Raw genomic sequence first — 22,240 nt, 5'->3', positions numbered from 1 at the left:
TTACTGAATCCACAAGATTTTCTGTTTTATCTATCAGTAATTCCAATCTTTCTCCTCGCTGTGCTACCAGATCTGAAAATATTAGAAAAGAAAATTATATTGATGTTACAAATATCCAATTTTGTCTGTATTTTAACCCAGTGTGACTTTAATTACAGTTGGTATTCCTGCCAGATGTTATGTATTGCATAAGTATCTGTACCTATAAAGAATAAAGGGTTCTAGCTTTTGTTCTGCCACATGCTCCGTCACAGTGTGCTCCCCTCGCCAGAGGCCCGACATGATGGAAGCCTCTCAATTTGGACTGGAACTTCAAGAAGCATGAGCCAAAATAAATCTTTGTTCTTTACAAGCTAAAAAGATATTTTAGTAAAGATTTTCAACTAAAGTAGGGCTGACAGTTTTATTTCTTCTGTAAAGAACAAGATACTAAATATTTTAGGTTTTGTGCTCCATGCAGTCTCTGTTGCAGTTGGTTCACTTTGTCAGGCATAGATAATATGTAAATGAATGGGCATGGCCGTGTTCAAATAAAACCATGTAGAAAAACAGACAGCAAACTAGACTTGACCCAAGAGCTGAAGTATGCATATTCCTGAATTAAGGTACGATTTTAGAATTAAAAATTAAAAACAGAACCTCAAAATGAGTGAGAGTTAAGACACTTCCAGAATTGTGACATGAGGAATTCTTCAGATCCTCTCTCCAGCAAAAGTACAACTGATGGAAAGTATAAAAACAAAGAACAACTGCCATTTAAATTCTCTACAAATTGTATATTCCTAAAGGCATATAACAAAAGGAGAAACACCTATACTAGAAAATTAACTAATTCTTGGTAAGAACTGTAAGTCCATGGCATTGAGCCATAACCTGTTCCCTCTCTTAGCTCAGTGAGATGAAAGCTCTACTCACAGCAAACACAGCATGAGGGTTCCCTTTTCCCCAGGTACCAGTCAAGGTCCATGCCTTCTCCCAAGGAGGGTCAGGGTCACCAGCATTTCTTATTCCACTCTACCTTCAGTTCTGTGTTGCAGAAGCTCTGTTTAGGGAAGGAATAGCTGATAGGTTTGGAGTTCCCTTCCTTTACCCAGCCCCCACTCATAGGACAGCTGTATCTTAAGTAGCAGTCCAAGAATATTGGGCCTTAACTGTCCTTGCTTTCATTCACTCATGGAGTGGAGTTTCAATGCTGGGAGGGACAAATCAAGGAGAATAAAGTACAATTTGCCTTACCAGCTCCCGACTGGTAAGGCAAAGGTGTCACTCCAAGAGAAACTGTCCACAGCTACTGCTAATAGTTCCAGAGCTGTGACTCAGAGATTTTTCCTAAGTGAAGAAGCAAGGCTTAAGAATAAGGACCCTTCCCTAAGAGGAAGTTCTGGGAAGTTCAAGCCTAAGGGTGTTGTCAAAAACAATGGAGATTTTGGAAGTAAGCAAATGACATGAGATCAATAGCTTCCATTAAAAAAAAAAAACTAAATTGTACACCAGCTAGAAATCTAACAGAGAGAAACAGGGAAAGAGATAACTAAGAAAAGCCCTTCTGGGCTGGGGATTTAGCTCAGTGGTTTCACCTCCTGCTTTGAAAGCGCAAGTTCGATCCCCGGTACCAAAAAAAAAAAAAAAAAGACCAAGAAAAGCCCTTCTGGGTTCACTGCAAGCCTTTAAAACTGCCCTTAGGAGAGAGCCCAAATCTAATTAGATCAGACTGGAACAGGTTATGTATGGTATACTATCACAATCAATAGAACAATTAGTCTGTAATTAGAGGAGGCTAGTAGCTGAGTAAGAAACAGTGGCAGAGCAGCCAGACACTTAACAGGAAAATCAAAAGAGACACTCAAAGACCCATGCTATTCCAGGATGACAGTGTGCATGCCCAAAGCTCTTTCTTCTGAGGTATAACATTAGAGAATGCACACTTTGGAAGAAAAAGACTTTAGTGAAAAACTCTAGCCCAGTCACTAAACAAATAAACAGGCAAACAAACCCAGGGTGAGAGAGTAGTACCCAGAATTGCTATAGTACACTATCTAAAATGTACAATTTTCAACAAAAATTTTGAGACAAGAAAGCGTGACCCATACATAGGAACAGAAAACAACTTTGAGGCATTCCAGCTGTTGAATGTAGCAAAAACTTCAAAGAACCCATAATAAATATGTTCAATGAACTAAAGGAAACCACACTTAAAGAAATAAAGAAAGGTATAATGACAATGTCTCACCAAAGAGACCAATGAAGTATTAAAAATTACTTGTAAAAGGACCAAGTGAAATTTGGGCACAATAAATGAAACTAAAAACTCAATGAAATAGATCAACAGTAGCTTGGGGCAGGCAGAAGAATCAGCAAACTTGATGATAGGTAAATTGAGATTATCTAGCCTGACAAACAGAGAAGAAAACTAATGAAGAAAATAATGAACAGAGCCTTAGAAAAATGCTAGGCACCCTAAGTGCACCAACATATGCATAATGGGTATACCCAAAGAGGAGCTAAAGAAAGGAGAAAAAAAAGAAAGAATAATACTAGTAAAAACATCCCAAATTGATGAAAAGCAATTTACATAACTAAAGAGATCAACAAATTACAACCAGGTGAGTCAAGGGGAGCTCCACAACTAGACACATTCTAGCTTAAACGGAGAAAGACACAATATTGAACCAGCAAGAGAAAAATAACCCATCACATAGAAGAGAAAAACAGTAAGATTAAAAGATGACTTTCTCATCAGAAACAGTGGAGGTAGGAAGGCAGTGAGATGACATATTCTAAGTGACGAAAGAAAAAAAAGTTTCAACCAAGAATGATATATGCAACAAAACTATCTTTCAAAATGAAGGTGAAGGAAAAAACACTTCCAGGTAAACAAAAACAGAATCCATTGTTAGCAGACTTGCCTTTCAAGAAACACTAAAGAAATTTCTTCAAGCTGAAAGCAAGACACCAAACAGTAATTTGAATCTAAACACACACACACACACACACACACACACACACACACAATAGCACTGATAAAGGTACCTTTTTTATTGGGCTTAAGAGAAAGACACCTACAAGATTACTAAAACATAATTCTGGGTGTGTCTAGGTGGATCAGGAGGTGTGACCCTGGGGACTATATCTGGTCCCTGGCCCCTTCCTCTTGGGTTCTTCACCAGCTGTTTACTTCCACAGAGTTGAGCACCTTTCTTCCACCATGACCTTCTATCATGATATTTATGCCTTGGAGCCAGCCAACCATGGACTGAAACCTCTGAAGCTGGAAGCCAAAATAAACATGTTTTTCTTTACACTGTATATATCAGCTATTTCGTCACAGTGACAAAAAGATAATTAATACAATCAATATGAAAAGATCAATTGTAGTTCAATATACTAGTAATGAACAATCCAAAAATGAAAGTAAAAAATTTCCATTTACAATACCATCAAAAAACTGAAAAATTTAGGAACAAAATGAGATGTTAGAAACAATACTGTTAAACGAGAAATTATTTTGACCCTTGTTAAAAATAGCAGGACAGGAATCAGCCCGCTGCAGACAGGCAGGTCTGCGGACACCCTACGGAGGTCCCGAGTCACGCAGAACACGCTGAATCAGCCGGCTGCAGACAGGCAGCCACCTGGTTCCACACTACAAAGATGCAGATGACACCAGACCACCAGACCACCAGACCACCAGACCACAGTACTGAGTCCCGCTGCTCCTGGCCCAGAAGTAGGGGCTTCTGAGCCGCCATCCCACTGCTCCTGGTCCAGAGGAAGGGGCTTCCTGGCCAACATCCCTCCCGCTGCTCCCAGCCCAGAGGATAGGGCTTTTGGGCCACCTTCTGTCCCGCTGCTCCTGGCCCAGAGGAAGGGGCTTCTGGACCACCATCCCTCCCATCGCTCCCAGCCCAGAGGTAGGGGCTTCTGAGCAACAATCCCACTGCTCCAGGTCCAGAGGAAGGGGCTTCCTGGCCACCATTCCTCCTGCTGCTCCCAGCCCACAGGAAAGGGCTTTTGGGCCACCATCCCTACCAGTGCTCTCAGCCCCTGTCCCACATCTCCCAGCTCAGAGGAGGTAATCCATGCAGGCGCCAACAGCACCCCCCAGTCGAAATGAGAAAACACGTAAATAAGTCTCAAAACCAGACTTCCAGATCACCTACAGCAACGCCAAAGGGAAATGAGATGGAACACTCTGATACTCAACAACCTGGACCCACTGAACTGGCAACAAAAGGGGATCTGGAAAAAATGAAATCAGAAATAATTTCTCAAATAACAAGAGAAATTGTGCTCCTAGTGCAAGACATGCTTAAAAAATCTAGAGAGGAGCTGAGGAACATGATGGAATCCCAACATAGGAAACAAATGGAATCCATAAAACAGAAGGAAATAGAATTCCAGGACATGAAAAACTCCATTGAAAGTCTATACAGCAGAATGAGCCAATGTGAGGACAGAATTTCAGGTATAGAAGATAAGATTGCAATTAGTGACCAGGAAAAGAAAAATTGCTTCAAAATTATAAGGGAACATGAGAAATCAATCCAGCAGCTGCTAGATGATGCAAAGAAGAATAACATAAGGCTGATTGGAGTCAATGAAGAAAAAGGAGAGAGTGCAAATGACATAAAAAATCTCTTGAAAGAAACAATGGCAGAAAACTTCCCAAGCAGGGGAAAAGAGCTTGACATACAGATAAGTGAGGCATATAGGACTCCAAATAGCCTTGATCCAAAAAAATCTACACATAGGCATATAATTGTTAAGATTCCAGAAACTCAACAGAAGAACAAAGTTCTACAAGCAGTCAGAGAAAAGAAACAAATCACATACAAAGGAAAGCCCATCAGAATCACAGCAGACTTCTCAACACAAACCATCAAGGCAAGAAGAGCTTGGAGTGACATATTCCAAGCCCTAAAAGAAAACAGCCTCCAACCCAGATTGATGTACCCTGCAAAACTATCTTTCAAAATGGATGGAGAAATACGATACTTTCATGACAAAGAGCACCTTAGGAACTTGGTGAATACCAAACCAGCACTCCAAAGAATTTTACACAATGTCCTAGGAACAGACATTGAGGATCACAACCCCAGGAAGCAAAGCAGAATGAACCCATCTGGCATGACAAGAAATTAAATGTAAAGGGGGAGAACCCAACAAAAAGAAAAAGTCATGGCAATGACAAGTCAATACGTTTCAGTTATAACCATCAATGTTAATGGTCTCAATTCCCCAGTCAAAAGAAACAGACTGGCAGAATGGGTCAAGAAGCAAAATCTAACAATATGCTGCATACAAGAAACACACTTAATTCAAAAGGAAACTCATAGACTGAAAGTTAAAGGGTGGAGAACAATACTCCATGTGACAGGAACCCGAAAAAAAGCAGGAGTAGCTATCCTCCTTGCAGATGAAGTAGATTTCAAACCAACACTGATTAAGAGAGACAAAGAAGGACACTACATCCTTGTAAAGGGAACAATCCAAGAGGAAGAGATGACAATCATAAATATCTATGCACCAAACACTAGTGCACCCAACTATATAAAACAAATACTAACGGACATGAAAAGTCATATATGCACTAATACAATTGTAGTGGGGGACCTCAACACCCCACTGTCACAAATAGATAGATCAACTAGACTAAAAATAAGTAATGAAATACTAGAACTCAATCAAACTCTTGAACAAATGAACTTAACAGATGTTTACAGAGTCTTCCACCCCACAAAATCAGAATACACATTCTTCTCAGCTGCACATGGGTCATTCTCCAAAATAGACCACATACTCACACATAGAACATGTTTAAGTAAGTGCAAAGGAATTGAAGTTATCCCCTGTATATTACCAGACCATAGTGTGATGAAATTGGAGATCCATAGCAAAAGAAACTCAAAAAATTTCATAAACACATGGAAATTGAACAACACACTTCTGAATAACCAATGGGTCACAGAGGAAATTAAAGAAGAAATCAGACAGTTCCTTCAATTAAATGACAATGACAATACAACATATCAGAATCTATGGGACACAATGAAAGCAGTCTTACGAGGGAAATTCATAGCAGTGAATATGCATATTAGGAAAACAGAACGAGCCCAATTAAACAACCTGATGCTGCACCTCAAGCTTCTAGAAAAAGAACAGGACAACCCCAGAGCTCATACAAGGAAGGAAATTATAAAGATCAGAGGAGAAATCAATGCAATGGAGACTAAGAGAATGATACAAAAAAATCAATGAAGCCAAGAGTTGGTTCTTCGAAAGAATCAACAAAATTGAAAAACCCTTAGCCAACCTTGTCAGAAAAAGGAAAGAAAAGGCCCAAATCCATGCAATTAGGAATGAAAAGGGTGAAATTACAACAGACCCAGCAGAAATCCAGAGGATCATCAATACCGACTTCCAGAACCTATATGCCAATAAGATGGACAACACAGAAGAAATGAACAGATTCCTAGATACATATGAATTACCAAAGGTGAACGAAGACCTAAAAATTCTGAACAACCCAATATCAACCAATGAAATTGAAAGTGTAAGTAAAAACTTATCAGCTAAGAAAAGCCCGGGCCCTGATGGCTTCACTGCTGAATTCTACAAGACATTTACAGAAGAACTGCTGCCACTACTGTTTAAACTCTTCAATGAAATTGAAAGGGAAGCAATACTCCCAAATTCATTCCTGGAAGCAAGCATCACCTTGATCCCCAAAGCAGAGAAAGACCCAACCGAAAAGGAGAACTATAGGCCAATCTCACAAATGAACATAGATGCAAAAATCCTTAATAAGATACTGGCAAATAGAATGCAGAAGATCATCAAGAAGCTCATACACCCTGATCAAGTGGGATTCATCCCAGGGATGCAGGGATGGTTCAATATACGAAAATCAATCAATGTAATACACTGTATCAACAGAGCCAAGGACAAAAACCATATGATTATCTCCATAAATGCAGAAAAAGCATTTGACAAAATCCAACATGCATTTATGATAAAAACCCTATACAAAATTGGAATAGATGGTCTCTACCTCAAACTGATAGAAGCCATCTACGAAAAACCAACAGCCAATATCATATTAAATGGTCAAAAACTGAAATCCTTCACACTCAAATCAGGAACAAGACAAGGATGTCCATTATCACCACTCTTGTTCAATATAGTTCTGGAAACATTAGCCACGGCAATTAGACAAGAGAAAGAAATAAAAGGAATAAAGATAGGACATGAAGAAGTCAAATTGTCATTATTTGCAGATGACATGATACTCTCTATAGAAGACCCCAAGAACTCCACCAAAAGTCTTCTAGACTTAATAACCAAATTCAGTCAAGTAGCTGGTTACAAGGTCAACACACAAAAATCAATAGTTTTCCTCTACACAAATGACAGACTCACTGAGAGAGAAATAGAGCAAATAATTCCTTTCACAATAGCATCCAAAAAACTGAAATACCTAGGAATCATCCTAATGAAAGAAATCAAAGACCTCTTCTCTGAAAACTATGGCACTCTGAAAAGAGAGATTGAAGATGATATCAGAAAAGGGACAGACATCCCCTGCTCCTGGGTAGGAAGGATTAATATAGTGAAAATGGACATACTTCCAAAACTGCTATATAGATTTAATGCAATTCCAATTGAGATCCCAGCAGCATACTTCATGGACCTTGAGAAAACAATCTAAAAATTCATTTGGAACAAGAAGAGACCCAGAATAGCAAAAGCAATTCTAGGTAACAGAGACATGGCAGGGGGTATCACAATCCCCAACCTGCAACTCTACTACAAAGCTGTGATAAAAACAGCATGGTACTGGCAAAGAAACAGATTTGAGGACCAGTGGAACAGATTAGAAGATGCAGAAACAATGCCAGACACACTCAGCCATCTCATCTTTGATAAAGGAGCAAAACACCCTCACTGGAGGAAAGATAGCCTCTTTAATAAATGGTGCTGGAAAAATTGGGCTTCAACTTGCCAAAGATTAAAACTAGACCTATATCTGTCACCATGCACTCAACTAAAATCAAAATGGATTAAAGATCTAAATATTAAAATAGAAACTCTGAACCAGTTGGAAGAGGTTAGGTAGAACCCTTGAAGACATGGGTGTAGGAAAATATTTTATGAACAAAACCTCAGTTGCCCGTGAGCTAGCACAAACAATCAACAAATGGGATCTCTTCTTATTAAAAGGCTTCTGCACAGCAAGAGAAACCACCAGCACTGTGAAGAGACAACCCACACTGGGAAAAAATCTTCACCTGTTCTTCCTCAGACAAAGGTCTACTATCTCGAATCTATAAAGAACTTCAAAAGATCAGACCTCCCAAATTTAAAGACCCAATCCAAAAATGGGCATCTGAAATGAACAGACATTTCTCACACAAAGAAGTAGAAACAGCAAATAAATACATGAAAAAATGTTCAACATCATTGGTCATTCGACAGATGCAAATGAAAACAATGCTGAGATTCCACCTCACTCCAGAAAGAATGGCTGCTATCATGAAATCAACCAATAACAAATGCTGGCGGGGCTGTGGGGAAAGAGGAACCCTGCTCCACTACTGGTGGGAGTGCAGACTGGTGCAACCACTGTGGAAATCAGTATGGAGATACCTCAAAGAACTAGGACTGGAAGTCCCATTTGACCCCGCTATTCCACTGCTGAGGATCTTCCCCAAAGAATTAAAAGAATCATACCACAGTGATACACGTGCACCCATGTTCATAGCAGCACAGTTTGTAATAGCTAAAACTTGGAAACAGCCCAAATGCCCATCAACTGGAGACTGGGTAAAGAAAATGTGGCTTTTTTATAAAATGGAGTACTACTCAGCCTTAAAAAATGAGAAATTAGAGACATTTATAGCTAAGTGGATGCACACTGAGGCGATACTCTTAAGTGAAATAAATAGGACACATATGTATAAATACCAAATAGCTTCTCTGGTGTGAGAAACTGAAAGTGTAAATAAGGACTAAAATGTATAATAGGTCATGTGAAATAGGAAGAAAAGGGGCAAAGGGGAAGGAGATGGGAGGGCTAGGGGAAAGGATAGAAGGGAATGGGATTAATATGAGAAAATGGAAAAATAGGAACAAAATCTTTGTAAATAGGGAGGAATGGAGGGGTCGAAGGGAGGGCTAGGCAAGGGTGAAAAATAAGAACCAAGAGAGAATATGTAAAGGTGCAAATTTCCAATGATGAATGTCATTATATTGTATACCTAAAATGTACCAATGATTAGAATGAATAATCGATAATGTAAAATAGGAAGAAAAGGTCCAAAGGGGTAGGGGTAGTGGGAGGAGCAGGGGAAAGGAAAGAAGGGAAAGGAAAAATGATGAGAAATGGAAAAAATGGAAATAAAGTCTTTGTAAATACAGAAGGGTGGAGGGGGTGAAGGGAGGGCTAGGAATGGGGAAAAAATAAGAACCAAGATGCATTGTGTAAAGGTACAATTCCCAATGAGAAATGTAATTGTGCTATATACTTACAATGTACCAATAAAAGAATTTAATAAAGAAAAAAAATGGCAGGACAGGTTTTATTCAAAACTACTGCACTAGAGGTCTGAGCTCAACTCCTAATATAATAAGGACAGTGGGAATCTATAGTCAATGAGCAGAATGAGTGGGTCAGTGGAGGGAAAGTTACTGAGAAGAGACATCAAGGGTAGGAGGTTTCTTTCTAAACTGGCCTAGCAGGACTTGCTAAGAACAGGCCAAACTTATATATCAAATGTAGCGAATGGGGAAGCAAGTTGGAAGATTGATATTTTCTGACTTTAAAACCTACTAGAAATATACAATAATCATGACAATGTGGTACCAGCTTAGAGATAAATGAAACAGAACTGAAAGTCTAGAAATAAAGCCATAAACTCTATTGATAACTAATTTTCCATAAGAGTGTTAAGATCATTCAATATTGAAAGAAAAGACTTTTCAATATATGGTTCTAGGACAACTAACCTGGACCCCCTTCCTTACCCCATACACATATATTAACTTAAAGCAGATCACAGATCTAAATGTAAGAGTTAAAACTCTTGGGCAAAAACAAAGGAATAAATCTTAGTGGCCTTGGCTTAGGTAGTTTCTTAAAAATGACATCCAAAGTACAAGCAACAAAAGGAAAAAAAATTAACTGGACTTTATTAAAATTTAAAACTTTTGGTTTTCAAATGATACAATAAGGAAAGTAAAAAGACAACCTGCAGAATGGAAGAAAATACTTGCAAATCATGTACCTGAAGCATTTGGTATCCAGTATACCTAAAGTACACTTAGAGCTCAACCATAAAAAGACAATCCATTTAAAAATGGAAAAGGATTTTTAAATAGATATTTCTCTAAAGATAAAAAATAATGACCTATACACACATGGAAAGATGTTCAGCATTATTAGCTATTAGGGAAATGCAATCAATCAACAATGAGATACTATTTACACACATTAGATTGGCTATAATCAAAAGTCATAAGTTTTGGCAGAGATGTGGATAAGTTGGCATCATTATACTTTGCTATTGGGAATGTGCAACCACTTTAGCAAAGTCCTCAAAATGTTTGCCTATCCTCAAAATGTTAAACACAGAGTTACCATGTGACCTAGAAGTTCTATTCCTAAGTATATATTCAAGAAAACTGAGAACATATGCTTACACAGAAACTTGTACACAATTATTCATAACAGCATTATTAATAATAACCAGAAAGTAGAAGCCAGTTAAATGTCCATTAGTTGAGACATGGATAAATAAAAGGTGTTGGTTCAATGGACTATTACTCAGTTATGAACAGTAATGAAATACTGACGCATGCTATAATATGAATGAAGCTCAACATCATGTTAAGTAAAACAATCTAAGACACAAAAGGTCACATTATCATATCATTCCATTTATACAAAATGTACATAAGAAGCCATTTTACAGGGACAAAAAGGAGATTAAGCATCACTTGGGTCTAGGGATTGAGGGGAAGTGGGGGGTGACTAACATGGATATAGTGCTTCTTTTCAAGATGATGAAAATGTTCTCAAATTGCAGCAATGGTTGCAATTCTGTGAATGTGGCAAAAAACACTGAATTACATACTTCAAATGGGTGAATTTTATGATATGTGAATTACATTTTAATTAAGCTGTTAAAAATAAAAATGAAATAATTGGAAATATGTGTGCTATATTTATAATTTGCTGTTTCTATAATTCTAAAAATAAGTGATTTAAAACAAGTTGATTGGAGATTCAACATGGCTGAAAGGGGGAGTCACATTGGACCTACTCAGAGAAAAATCAACTAAAAACACAGGTAATTGCAAGAAAAAGGGAAATACATGCTGATGCCAAAGCCAATCTGAAATAAGAGACTAGTAGATCAAATAAAACATAAGCATGGGACTTCGTAAAACAGCACATCAGCCCACAGGGCTACCAGTGCTGTGGGTAGCACTGAGCAAGGATCGCCATACCAGGAAGTCCCTAAGAAACTGATGGACTGAAAGGGTGAAGCTAACTCAAACCACACAGGATAGATTTGGGAAAGAAGGCCTATTGCCTCTTTAGCCTTCCTTCACACAAAGGACATTACACCCTGGCAATGGATTTCCCTGTAAACACAGAACAGAGTGACTGGAACTCTGTTCCCTCCCTGACAGAAGGGCCACCAGCCCTTTTTCTTTCTTTCTAGTGTGCTCCAAAGTTAGGAACCACAGCGCAGCTGAAAGAAGTGAATGGTGACCAGTGGCTTGAGAGAAAGATGCAGACATGCACAGGATTTGAGGAACAGCACTTACATGTGCTAGAGAGCAGACTGAATCAGAATCCAGCAGCACCTCCCCACCCTGCCCTGCCCTGCAACAAGCGTCAGGACAGAATAGAGAAGTGCCAGTGGGGGTGAAACAGAGGAGGCTGTATAAAGACTGAGTGGAGTTAAGTGAACATGGGACTGGGATTAGCCTCGAGTTGTCCCTGCCTGAGGGTGCCACTGCAACCCACCATAAGGAGGCTTGGGTGGGCTAGGGAGAGACATCCAAAAAGCTGCTGGCTGAAGAACGGCCCCAGTTCCCACAAGATCAAACTCATACTCAGCAGTAATCCTGCTGCAGATTTGGTGGGGGTACACAACACAGTTTTGGGACACTATCTTGGACACTACCACAGAACTGTGGACTCCAGAGGAATTTTATTTAGTTTTTTCTTTGTTGGTTTTGTTTCCTTTTTCTGTCTGGTTGTGTTTGTTAGGTTTTTACCCTTATTTTATCTTGTTCTACTCATCTTTCTCTCTTTCCTCAATTATCTCTCTTGAGTTCATGATATTTTCATGTGAGTGAAAATCATCTCTTGCCTTTCTGGTTCACTTTGATATTCTTTTGCTTTATCCTTCATGCTTTTCCTGCCCTCTTCTCCAGTTTCCCAAACCTTGAATGATCATCTGTTATCCTCCAGCCTTGCCTCTACTATATTTCCCATCATTTATCTCTCCATTTTGCCCCCTATCTCTCTTAAATTTCCCCCCAAGAGGGTGATGCTATTGTTCTCCCTTGTATGGCAACACTGTGATTGTCTAGGGACATAACCATCACAATAGTCCAGTACCAAAGGACTGGGTGCTGAGATAAATAAATAGAAACCTCTGATCCTTAATAAATTGGGAAGGTAGGATCTTGGGACACAAAGCCCAAGAACCACATACACCCAGAAGACATCTGTGAGAAATAAAAATTTCCTAGGGAAGCCTCAATACTAGTGATAAACCTATCTGCCATAAGAAACTTACAAGCATCAACACAGAAAACAAAATAAAATTAAAAAATAGAAAATGACAAGACATGGAAGCAAAATGCAATTCCAGACCTCCGGCCCACCTAGGACAAATCCAGGAGATGAGATAGAGGAAATCAGAATCAGAAGTCACCCACCTGAATTTTCTTAAATGACAGAAGCAGAAATAAGAAAACAGATCTATGAGGTTATACAGAAAATAATCTCTCAAGTAAAAAAAAGAAATGATGATCAAAAGGAAAAACTTGCTCAAAGAATCTAGCTAGAGTAGACACAGATAAAATAGAGGAGCTTAGGAAAATAATGGAAACCATGAATCCCCAACATAGGAAAGAAATGGAATTCATGAAACAGATTAAGACAGACATCCAGAAGATTAAAAATTCCATTGAAAGTATATGCAATAGATTGAATAAAAGTGAAGACAGAATTTTTGAACTAGAAGACAGGATTGCAGTTAACAATCATGAAAAAAAGAAAGATATCTTAAAAATGGCAAGGGACCATGAAAAATCAATCCAACAATTGCAAGGTGATGCAAAGAAAAACAATATAAGCTTGATCTGGGTCAATGAGAAAGTTGTAGATAGTGCAAATGACATAAAAAGCCTGTTCAAAGAAGTAATGGTAGAAAATTTCCAAACATGGAAAAAGAATTTGACACACATATAAGTGAAGCATATGGAACTCCAATTAGCCATGACCAAAATAAATTTACACCAAAGAAATTCAGCAGAGGAACAGAATATTAAAAGCTGCTAGAGAAAAGAAACAAATCACCTATAAAGGAAAGCCCATCAGAATCACAGAAGTCTTTTCAACGCAAACACTTAAATCAAGGAGAGGTTGGAGTGAAGTATTTCAGATTTTGAAAGAAAACAAACTGCAACCCAGACTGATGAACCTTGCAAAACTATCTTTCAAATTCAATGGAGAATAAGATACTGCCATGACAAAGAACAACTGATGAACTTCACTACCACTAAACTAGCTCTACAAAATGCCCTGAAGGATATTTTAGAATGAGATAATGAAGACCACAACTCCAAGAACATCAATAGAAAGAAGTCACCAGGCAGGGCAAGCAATTAAACAGAGGGGAAAGACAAAGAACCAACAGCAGGAAAATAATATGACAAGGATAAGCCAATACATTTAAGTTATAACCATCAATGTAAGTGGTCTAAACTCACCAAACAAAAGAGACAGATTGGCAGAATGGATCAAGAAACAAGATCTAACAATTTGCTGCATACAGGAAACACATTTAACTCAAAAGAAATTCATAGACTGAAAGTCAAAGGATGGAAAACAATACTCCATGCATTAGGAACCCAGAAAAAAGCAAGTAGCTATTCAATTTGCAGACAAAGCGGATTTCAAACCAAGACTGATTAAGAGAGACAAAGAAGGTCACTACATCCTAGTAAAGGGAACAATCCAGGAGGAAGAGTTAACAATCATAAATAATATGCAACAAATACCAGTGCACACAACTATGTAAAACAACCATTAACAGACATAAAAAATCAAATAAGAACTAATACAACTGTAATGGGGGACTTCAATACCCCACTGTCACAAATAGACAGATCAACTAGACAAAAAAATCAACAAATAAATATCAGAATTGAACTAAACCTGTGAACAAATGGACTTAGTGGATGTCTACAGAATGTTCCACCCCACAACATCAGAATACACCATCTTCTCAGCTGCATATTGGACGTTCTCCAAAATAGACCACATGCTAACCTATAGAACATGCTTAAGTAGATGTAAAGGAATTGAAACTATACCATGCATATTATCTGACCATAGTGCAATGAAATTGGAAATCAATGGCAAAAGAAACCACAAAAACTGCATTAACACATGAAATTAAATAACACCCTTGTGAACAACCAATGAGTCACAGATGAAATTAAAGAAGAAATTAAACACCTACAATTAAATGATAATGTTGATACAACATACCAGAACTTATGGGGTGCAATGAAAGTAGTCCTAAGGGGAATATTTTATAGTGGTAAATTCTCACATCAGGAAAACAGAATGAGCTCAAATAAACAATCAAATGTTGAACCTCAAACATCTAGAAAAAGAAGAACAAGTCAAGCCCAATGCTCATATGAGCCAGGAAATTATAAAGATCAGAGCAAAAATTAATGCAACTGAGACTAAGAAAACAATACAAAGAATTAATGAATTGAAGAGTTGGTTCTTTGAAAGATTAAATAAAACTGATAGACCCTTAGCCAACCTTATGAAAAACAAGGAAAGAAAAGACTCAAATTCATGCAATTAGGAATGAAAAGAGTAAAATCACAACAAATCCAGAAGAAATCCAGAAGATAATCAATACCTATTTCAAGAACCTGTACTCTAATAAGATGGAAAACACAGAAGAAATGGACAGATTCTTAGATACATATGAACTACCAAAGCTGAATCAAGAAGATATAAAAATTATAAATAACCCAATATCAGTCAATGAAATTGAAAATGTGTTATGGTTTGGGTCTAGATATCCCCCCAAAGCCTCATGTGGTCATAGGCTTGATCTAGAGTGTGTGAAGCTGGAATTGATATGATGCAATGCTAGGCTCAAGGGCACTAGGATTAAGGGTGGAGTGCTATCCCCGCTAAGTAGTCTGAATAAGATAAAAGGGGCAGGGAGACATTGTTAACCCTCTTGTTACCTTTGCTGCCTTGTGTGTGCCATGTTGTTTCTGCTCTAATGCCACTGTTCTTCAAACTCTTCAATGAAATTAAAAGGAAACAATACTCACAAAATCATTCCTGGAAGCATTACCTTGATACCAAAACCAGAGAAAGACCTAACCAAAAAGAGAGAACTACAGGTCCATCTCCCTAATGAACATAGACACAAAAATCCTCAATAAGATAATGGCAAACAGAATCCAATAAATCATCAAAAAGATTATGCACTATGACAAAGTAGGATTCATCCTAGGGATGTAGGAATAGTTCAACATACACAACTTAATAAATGTAATACACCATATCAACAGAGCCAAAGACAAAAATCACATGTTCATCTCAATAGATACAGAAAAAGCATTTGACAAAGTCCAACATGCATTCATGATAAAAAGCCCTACAGAAAATTGGAACAGATGGTCTTTATCTCAATCTGATAAAAGCCATCTATCTATGACAAACCAACAGCCAACATCATACCAAATGGTCAAAAACTGAAAGCTTTCACTCTAAACTCAGGAATAGGACCAGGATGTCCACTACCACCACTCCTATATAGTTCTGAAACATTAGCCAGAGCAATTAGACAAGAGAAAGAAATAAAAGGAATAAAGATAGGAAAGGATGAAGTTAAATTATCATTATTTGTGAATGACATACTTTACAGAGAAGACCCCAAAAACTCCACTAAGACTTTTAGATTTAATAACCAAATTCAGTAGCATAGCTGGATACAAAGCGAACACTCAAAAATCAACAGCATTCAGGCTGGGGATTTAGCTCCGTGGCACTGCACCTGCCTTGCAAGCACAAGGTCGAGTTCAATACTGTAAAAAAAAAAAAAAAAAATCAACAGTATTCCTGTAGACAAATAACAAACTCACTGAGAAATTAGTGAAACAATACTTTTCACAATAGCATCGAAAAAAGTGAAATACTTAGGAATTAATCTCACAAAGTAAAAGATCTTTACACCGAAAATTACAGTGCTCTGAAAAAGGAGATTGAAGATGATATCAGAAAATGGAAATATATCCCTTGCTCATGGGTAGGAAGAACCAACATAGTGAAAATGGCCTCACTCCCAATATTGTTACACAGATTTAATGCAATCGCAATCAAAATACCATTAGCATACTTCACAGAACTAGAGAAACAATTCCTAAAATTCATTTGGAATCAAACAAGACCTAGAATAGAAAAAACAATTCTGAGCAACAAAGGTAAGGGAAGAGGCATCACAATCCCTGACTTGAAATTATACTACAGAGCTACTGTGATAAAAAACAGCATGGTACTGGCCAAAAAACATAACAAAACAAAACAAAAAAAATAAACCTGAGAATCAATGGAATAGATTAGAAGATGCAGAAAGAACCCCAAACACACTCAGCAACTTTATCTTTGACCAAGGGGCCAATCACATTCACTGAAAGAAAGCCTCTTAAAATAAATGGTGGTAGAAAAACTGACTTTCTACATGCCAAAGACTAAAACTAGACGCATGTCTCTCACGACACACTAAACTAAAATCAAAATTGATCAAAGATCTAAATATTAAAACAGAAGCACTAAATCTGATGGAAGAGAGAATAGGTAGAATGCTTGAAGACATCGGAGCAGGCAAAACTTTGTAAATAAAACCCAGACCGGACAGGCAATACTACAAAGAATCGACAACTGGGGCCTCATCTTATTAAAAAGCTTCTGTACAGCAAAAGAAACACCAACAGAATGAAGAGACAGCCCACAGAGTAGAAAAAATTTTAGCCAGTGCATCCTTAGTCAAGGGACTAATATCTAGAACATATAAAGAACTGAAAAAATCAGAGCCCCCCCCAAATTTAAACACCCAATCCAAAAATTGGAATCTGAGATGACTACACACTTCTCAGATAAAGAAGTAGAAACAGGGCCGGGGATTTAGCTCAGTGGTTCCACTGCCTGCAAATAAAAGTATAAAGAAATGTTCAATATCACTGGTCATTCAAGAGATGCAAATTAAAACAATGCTGAGATTCCATCTTACTTCACCAACAAATGCTGGCAGGGTTGTGGGGAAAAAGGAACACTTCTCCAATGTTGGTGCGTGTATAAACCAGTGCAACCATTGTGGAAATTAGTGTGGAGATTCCTCAAAAAACTAGGATTAGAGGTTCCATCTGACCCAACTATTCCTCTTCTAGGTATCTTCCCAAAAGAATTAAAAGCATCATACCACAGTGATGTATGTGCACCCATGTTTACAGCGGCACAGTTTGTAACACCTAAACCTTGGAAACAACCCAAATGTCCATCAACTGATGAAGGAAGAAAAAGTTGTTGGGTTTTTTATATAACAAAGTACTATTCAGCCATAAAAAAGGATAGACTTGAGAAATTTCTAGGTAAACGGATCTAACTTGAAACCATACTCAAATGAAATAAATGAAATACAAATGTGTAAATATCGCATTGTCTCTCTGGTGTGAGAAACTGAAAGTGTAAATAAGGACCAAAAAGTATAACAGATATTGTGAAATAGGAAGAAATTGTTCAAAATTATACCAATGTGAGATATTCTGTTAATAATTAAAATGTTTTATACAAAAAAGGTATAGTATTATTAGGAAATAAATTGAGAGATAGATTAGCAAATGAAAATATATTCTTTTAAGATCATGATGCACAGTGTACTTAGCATTGTTATTCTCTATTTTTGTTACAAAAATTACTTTTTCATAGAATGGCTTTTATATTTTCTTTATTGATACCTACTTGTATTACATTAAAATAAAAAAATTTTAAAATTAAAAAAACAAGTTGATTAAAAAGGATAATTTGCTGGACTTTATGCATCTGAAATAAATACTGTAATACTGTAGTTGGTGCCTCCACTTTCAGGCAGACTAAATACATTTGGTGATCAAAAAAGCCTGAAAAGAAGTATCAGTAGTTCTCTCAACAGATTCTCTAGTTTCCATCTGGATGAGTTACATCTGGCCCATGGCCCTTGGGCAGCATGCTGCCCTGGACAGCTAGTAATACAGCCCTATAAGATCATAAAATTTAACATTATTATACAGTTTTCAGTGATATTTTTCATGACTCAGCTGTGTAGTGATCAAGCACAAACTGTGTAGGCAACAAGGAAACACTGTGTAGAGGAGGGCCCGGTAGAATGCTAACTCTGCCTCTTGTGCCTGCCACATATAGTTGAACTAAAACCAATGTGTATCAGACATTACATGCGCTTGCATAGTAGAATGCATATTGCTTCTTGGCCTTTTGGCTAAGATCAAGTGCAAACAGTAGAATGCAATGATTACCAATAATAGTATTTCAACCTAGCTACACATGGGTGTGCCTGTGAAAACATGTCAGTTTTCTTATTTAATTATTATATCTAGGCTTGTTGTGTTACTTTCTAAAATAACTTAATAAGTTACAACAAAAAATTAAAGAAGTTTTGTTACACACACATATATATATATTAACTGTATTATGTATTTTATACATAGCTCAAGACAATTCCTTTGTACTCAGTGCAGCCTGGGCAAGCCAAAAGGTTGGACACTATAATCTAGATGGGTACTGAAAACTAAAACACAATCAATGGAGATCACTTTAAATAGCCAAAAGACATACACAACAAGAAGCACAAAAATATCTCTGCATTTTGATTATTAATGCAATTCCTGGGAATAAATATAAAGAAAATAAGAAAAACATAGTAGGCACAAAAACATAATAGTACATTTATTGTAACATAAATCACTAAGTCAGTATTACTTAAGAGTGTTTGCACTAGTTTAACTAAGTCTCTAAGCACACTATTCAGCCCCACTGACATTATTTTCATAGCAGGAGGATCTCAATGAAGGAAGCACAGCATGGAATGACATTTTTCATAAGCTCCTTATCTGGTAGCAAAATAGCGCTCTGAGCAACAACGGCTCTAAAGAACCTAAGTGTCCAAAATAAGGACATGGTTAGGTTAACCTATGATATATTAACTAAATGAAATACTACAGAAGCACAAAGTGAACTAAAAATAGTTAATAATTATTCACCTCTTACTGTATGTGAGGCACTGTACAAAGTTCTTTCCATACATTACCTCTTTATCCTGGTAATCTTAGCTTCTACTAGTATCTCTTTTTGGCAGATTAGAAAGCAAAGCCTAGATGATTGCTAAAAGGTTAACAGCAGGTGGGAAGCAAAATTGAGACTCAAATTCAGGGCGTATATGACTCTAAATTTTAGCTGGTATATTATACTGCCTTCACAAAAGGGAACATAAACTGTAACTGTAAGTATTGTGTATTTGTGGGGATAAAAGTTTAAAATAAAATGGAAGCAAATCTTCAGAACAATGAAACCAGGAGTGATTTTTAAATGTCTTCATGATTTATAACTCTTCTAAAAATAAATGTAAAAGTAATCCAAATACTAAATCCAAAATTATAAAAAAATCAACATTTATGACATTTAACAATGTCTCAAATATCTTATTAAGCAACTGTATAACCATTTTCATCAGTTTTATAAAAACATTACCTTTAGATGATGTATTTAAAAGAGTGGTTTTCTGGATGCACCTTGCAACTATAATGTTAAGTGAAATAAATCAGACACACAAGCTTAAGTATTGTCTGGTTTCTTATATGAGAAACCCAAAATATAAAGAGCAAAATAAGACAGATAACAGGGAGATAGATCTTTTGCACAAGGGAAGGGAACCAAGAGATGAGAGGAGGAGGGGTGAAAAAAAAGAATGAAGATGTATCATGTACATGTACCAACTAGGAATGTGATCACTGTTTACTACAGTGGACCCCCAAGTTAGAACAGGCCTGACATACGAACAACTTGAGTTGCGACTGAAATTTTAGTTTTAATTTACAACACTGGCCACTTGTGCTTCCAGATGCGCTCAGATACAGACTTAACCCTTAAAGAGTTCTGGATGGAACATTACAATATCCTTTCCTGTGTGGGGTTGAGAAATCCTAAGCCAATGTCTCTCTAGGACACTGTGATCTGCCTGTAGACAGGAGAGAGACTCTGAAGGTTGTGTAGAGGAGCCTGATCCTTCAATTGACCAACTTGAGTTACAATCAACCCTCGCGAATGAATTGAGTTTGTAAGTCAAAGGTCCACTGTATAAACATGTACTGATAAACATAAAAACAAAAAGATACAATAACAGAAAAAAGAGTAGTTCTCAAACTAGAATGTGCAGTGGGATCTTCTGAAGGACTTCTGAAAACACAGATTGCTGGGCCTCACCCCCAGAGTGATTCAGCAGGTCTGGGTTAAACCCAAATATTTGCATTTCTAACAAATGTAAATATTTTTCAGGTGATGCTTGATGCTGCCAGTCTAGGGACCTCACTGTGAGAACCAGAGCTTCTAAAATACTAGCATCATCCTAAATTCAAATACCACTGCATAAATCAATTAAAAATAAACTTGATGCATTTTCTAGATTATTTTAACGTGTTAAACAGATTGTTGACATAATGAACATAACCATTAGATGGAAATTATAACATTGTTTATTCTTTTGAAGAACACAACAATGGAATTCCTCAATCAAGAGCCAAACTTTCTTCAGAGGTCAAATAATTATACTTGAAGTATCTACTGATAACATCAGCTATCTGGATATCTCCAGATAAAAGTATTCTAAGTTGTTTAACTATCATAAGGCTTTTGGAAATTAATCTTGTTAAACAAACTAATTTAGAGTGAGGAATAGTTACAAGTACTAGGAAAAAAGCATTCATATAAGCAGACATTACCATACGTAATTTTCATATCTCAGATGCCAATTAGCTTCCATAAGGAAGTGCTATTTCACCCTCTCAAAAATTTGACCCTGATTAATCAAGTAATCTTTTATCATTCTTGTCCACATGATGAGACTATGCCATTGAAACATACCTATATTTCTGACCATGATTCCTTTCAGTTCGTCCACTTGGGCTTGAGTCTCCATCACTTTGTCTAGGCCCTTATTCTCAGAGTGATACTTCTATAAGAAAGTAAGTTTTAACTTATGGTACCCAGATATTATTTATAATATAAAAACAAAAACAAGAAGAATGACAATTTAAATTAAAGAATGCTATAAAATTATGTCTCTATTACATAAGAGTACATGTCACTTTACTGGAAAAATGATATCAAACCTAGGGGAAAAACTAGCTACTTAAAAATGTTTCCATATGAACTGTAAGTATTATAGTAATATAATCTTATTTAGAATAAAGTAAAATGTAATATATCAAATATACAGTTGAGACTCTCGGGGCATAAATGAGGGGATGTATAATCTATGTTCAGAGAAGGAAGAAAGGAGAAAAAGACCGTAGATGGGGCAGGTAGAACTGGACAGGGAAAAGGCATCACACAGGCCCACTTTTTGGGCATGCTTAGCATTTGTTTTTCTGTTTTCTCTGATAACAGCATTCATCCTATTTTCATTGGCTTCTCACAGGCTCTAGAATCTAAGACACTGATGACAATATATATTTTGAAATTATTATCCAATTATGGAATGTTTAATACACAATGCTCCAATCACTTCACTGTGCTAAGTGCTTCAAATGGGATATTACTTAATCCACCCAAAAACTCTATAATGAAGATGCTTTTATTAGCTTTACTTATAGATAAGGAAACTGGCATCTATTTCTTCAAGGGAGTCAT

General features: G+C 37.1%; 1 protein-coding gene across 2 annotated transcripts in view; it reads right to left on the bottom strand.

The window, feature by feature from the left end:
• Vamp7 (vesicle associated membrane protein 7) overlaps window positions 1-22,240 on the bottom strand; it is a 53,844-nt gene that overhangs the window by 21,074 nt on the left and 10,530 nt on the right. For both annotated transcript variants that reach the window (XM_004875319.4, XM_013069500.3), the window contains exons 5-6: window positions 21,473-21,563; window positions 5-72 (exon numbers count right to left, since the gene is read on the bottom strand). In XM_004875319.4, coding sequence (XP_004875376.1) covers window positions 5-72; window positions 21,473-21,563 — 159 coding nt within the window. The remainder of the gene's footprint in view (window positions 1-4; window positions 73-21,472; window positions 21,564-22,240) is intronic.

Source organism: Heterocephalus glaber, unplaced genomic scaffold, assembly GCF_053883595.1.
Source record: "Heterocephalus glaber isolate CG9 unplaced genomic scaffold, H.glaber_assembly_v1.0 deba00001863, whole genome shotgun sequence".
Lineage (NCBI taxonomy): Eukaryota > Metazoa > Chordata > Mammalia > Rodentia > Bathyergidae > Heterocephalus > Heterocephalus glaber.
Note: the sequence above shows the minus strand (reverse complement) of the source record. Positions and strands in the feature narration are given on the sequence as shown.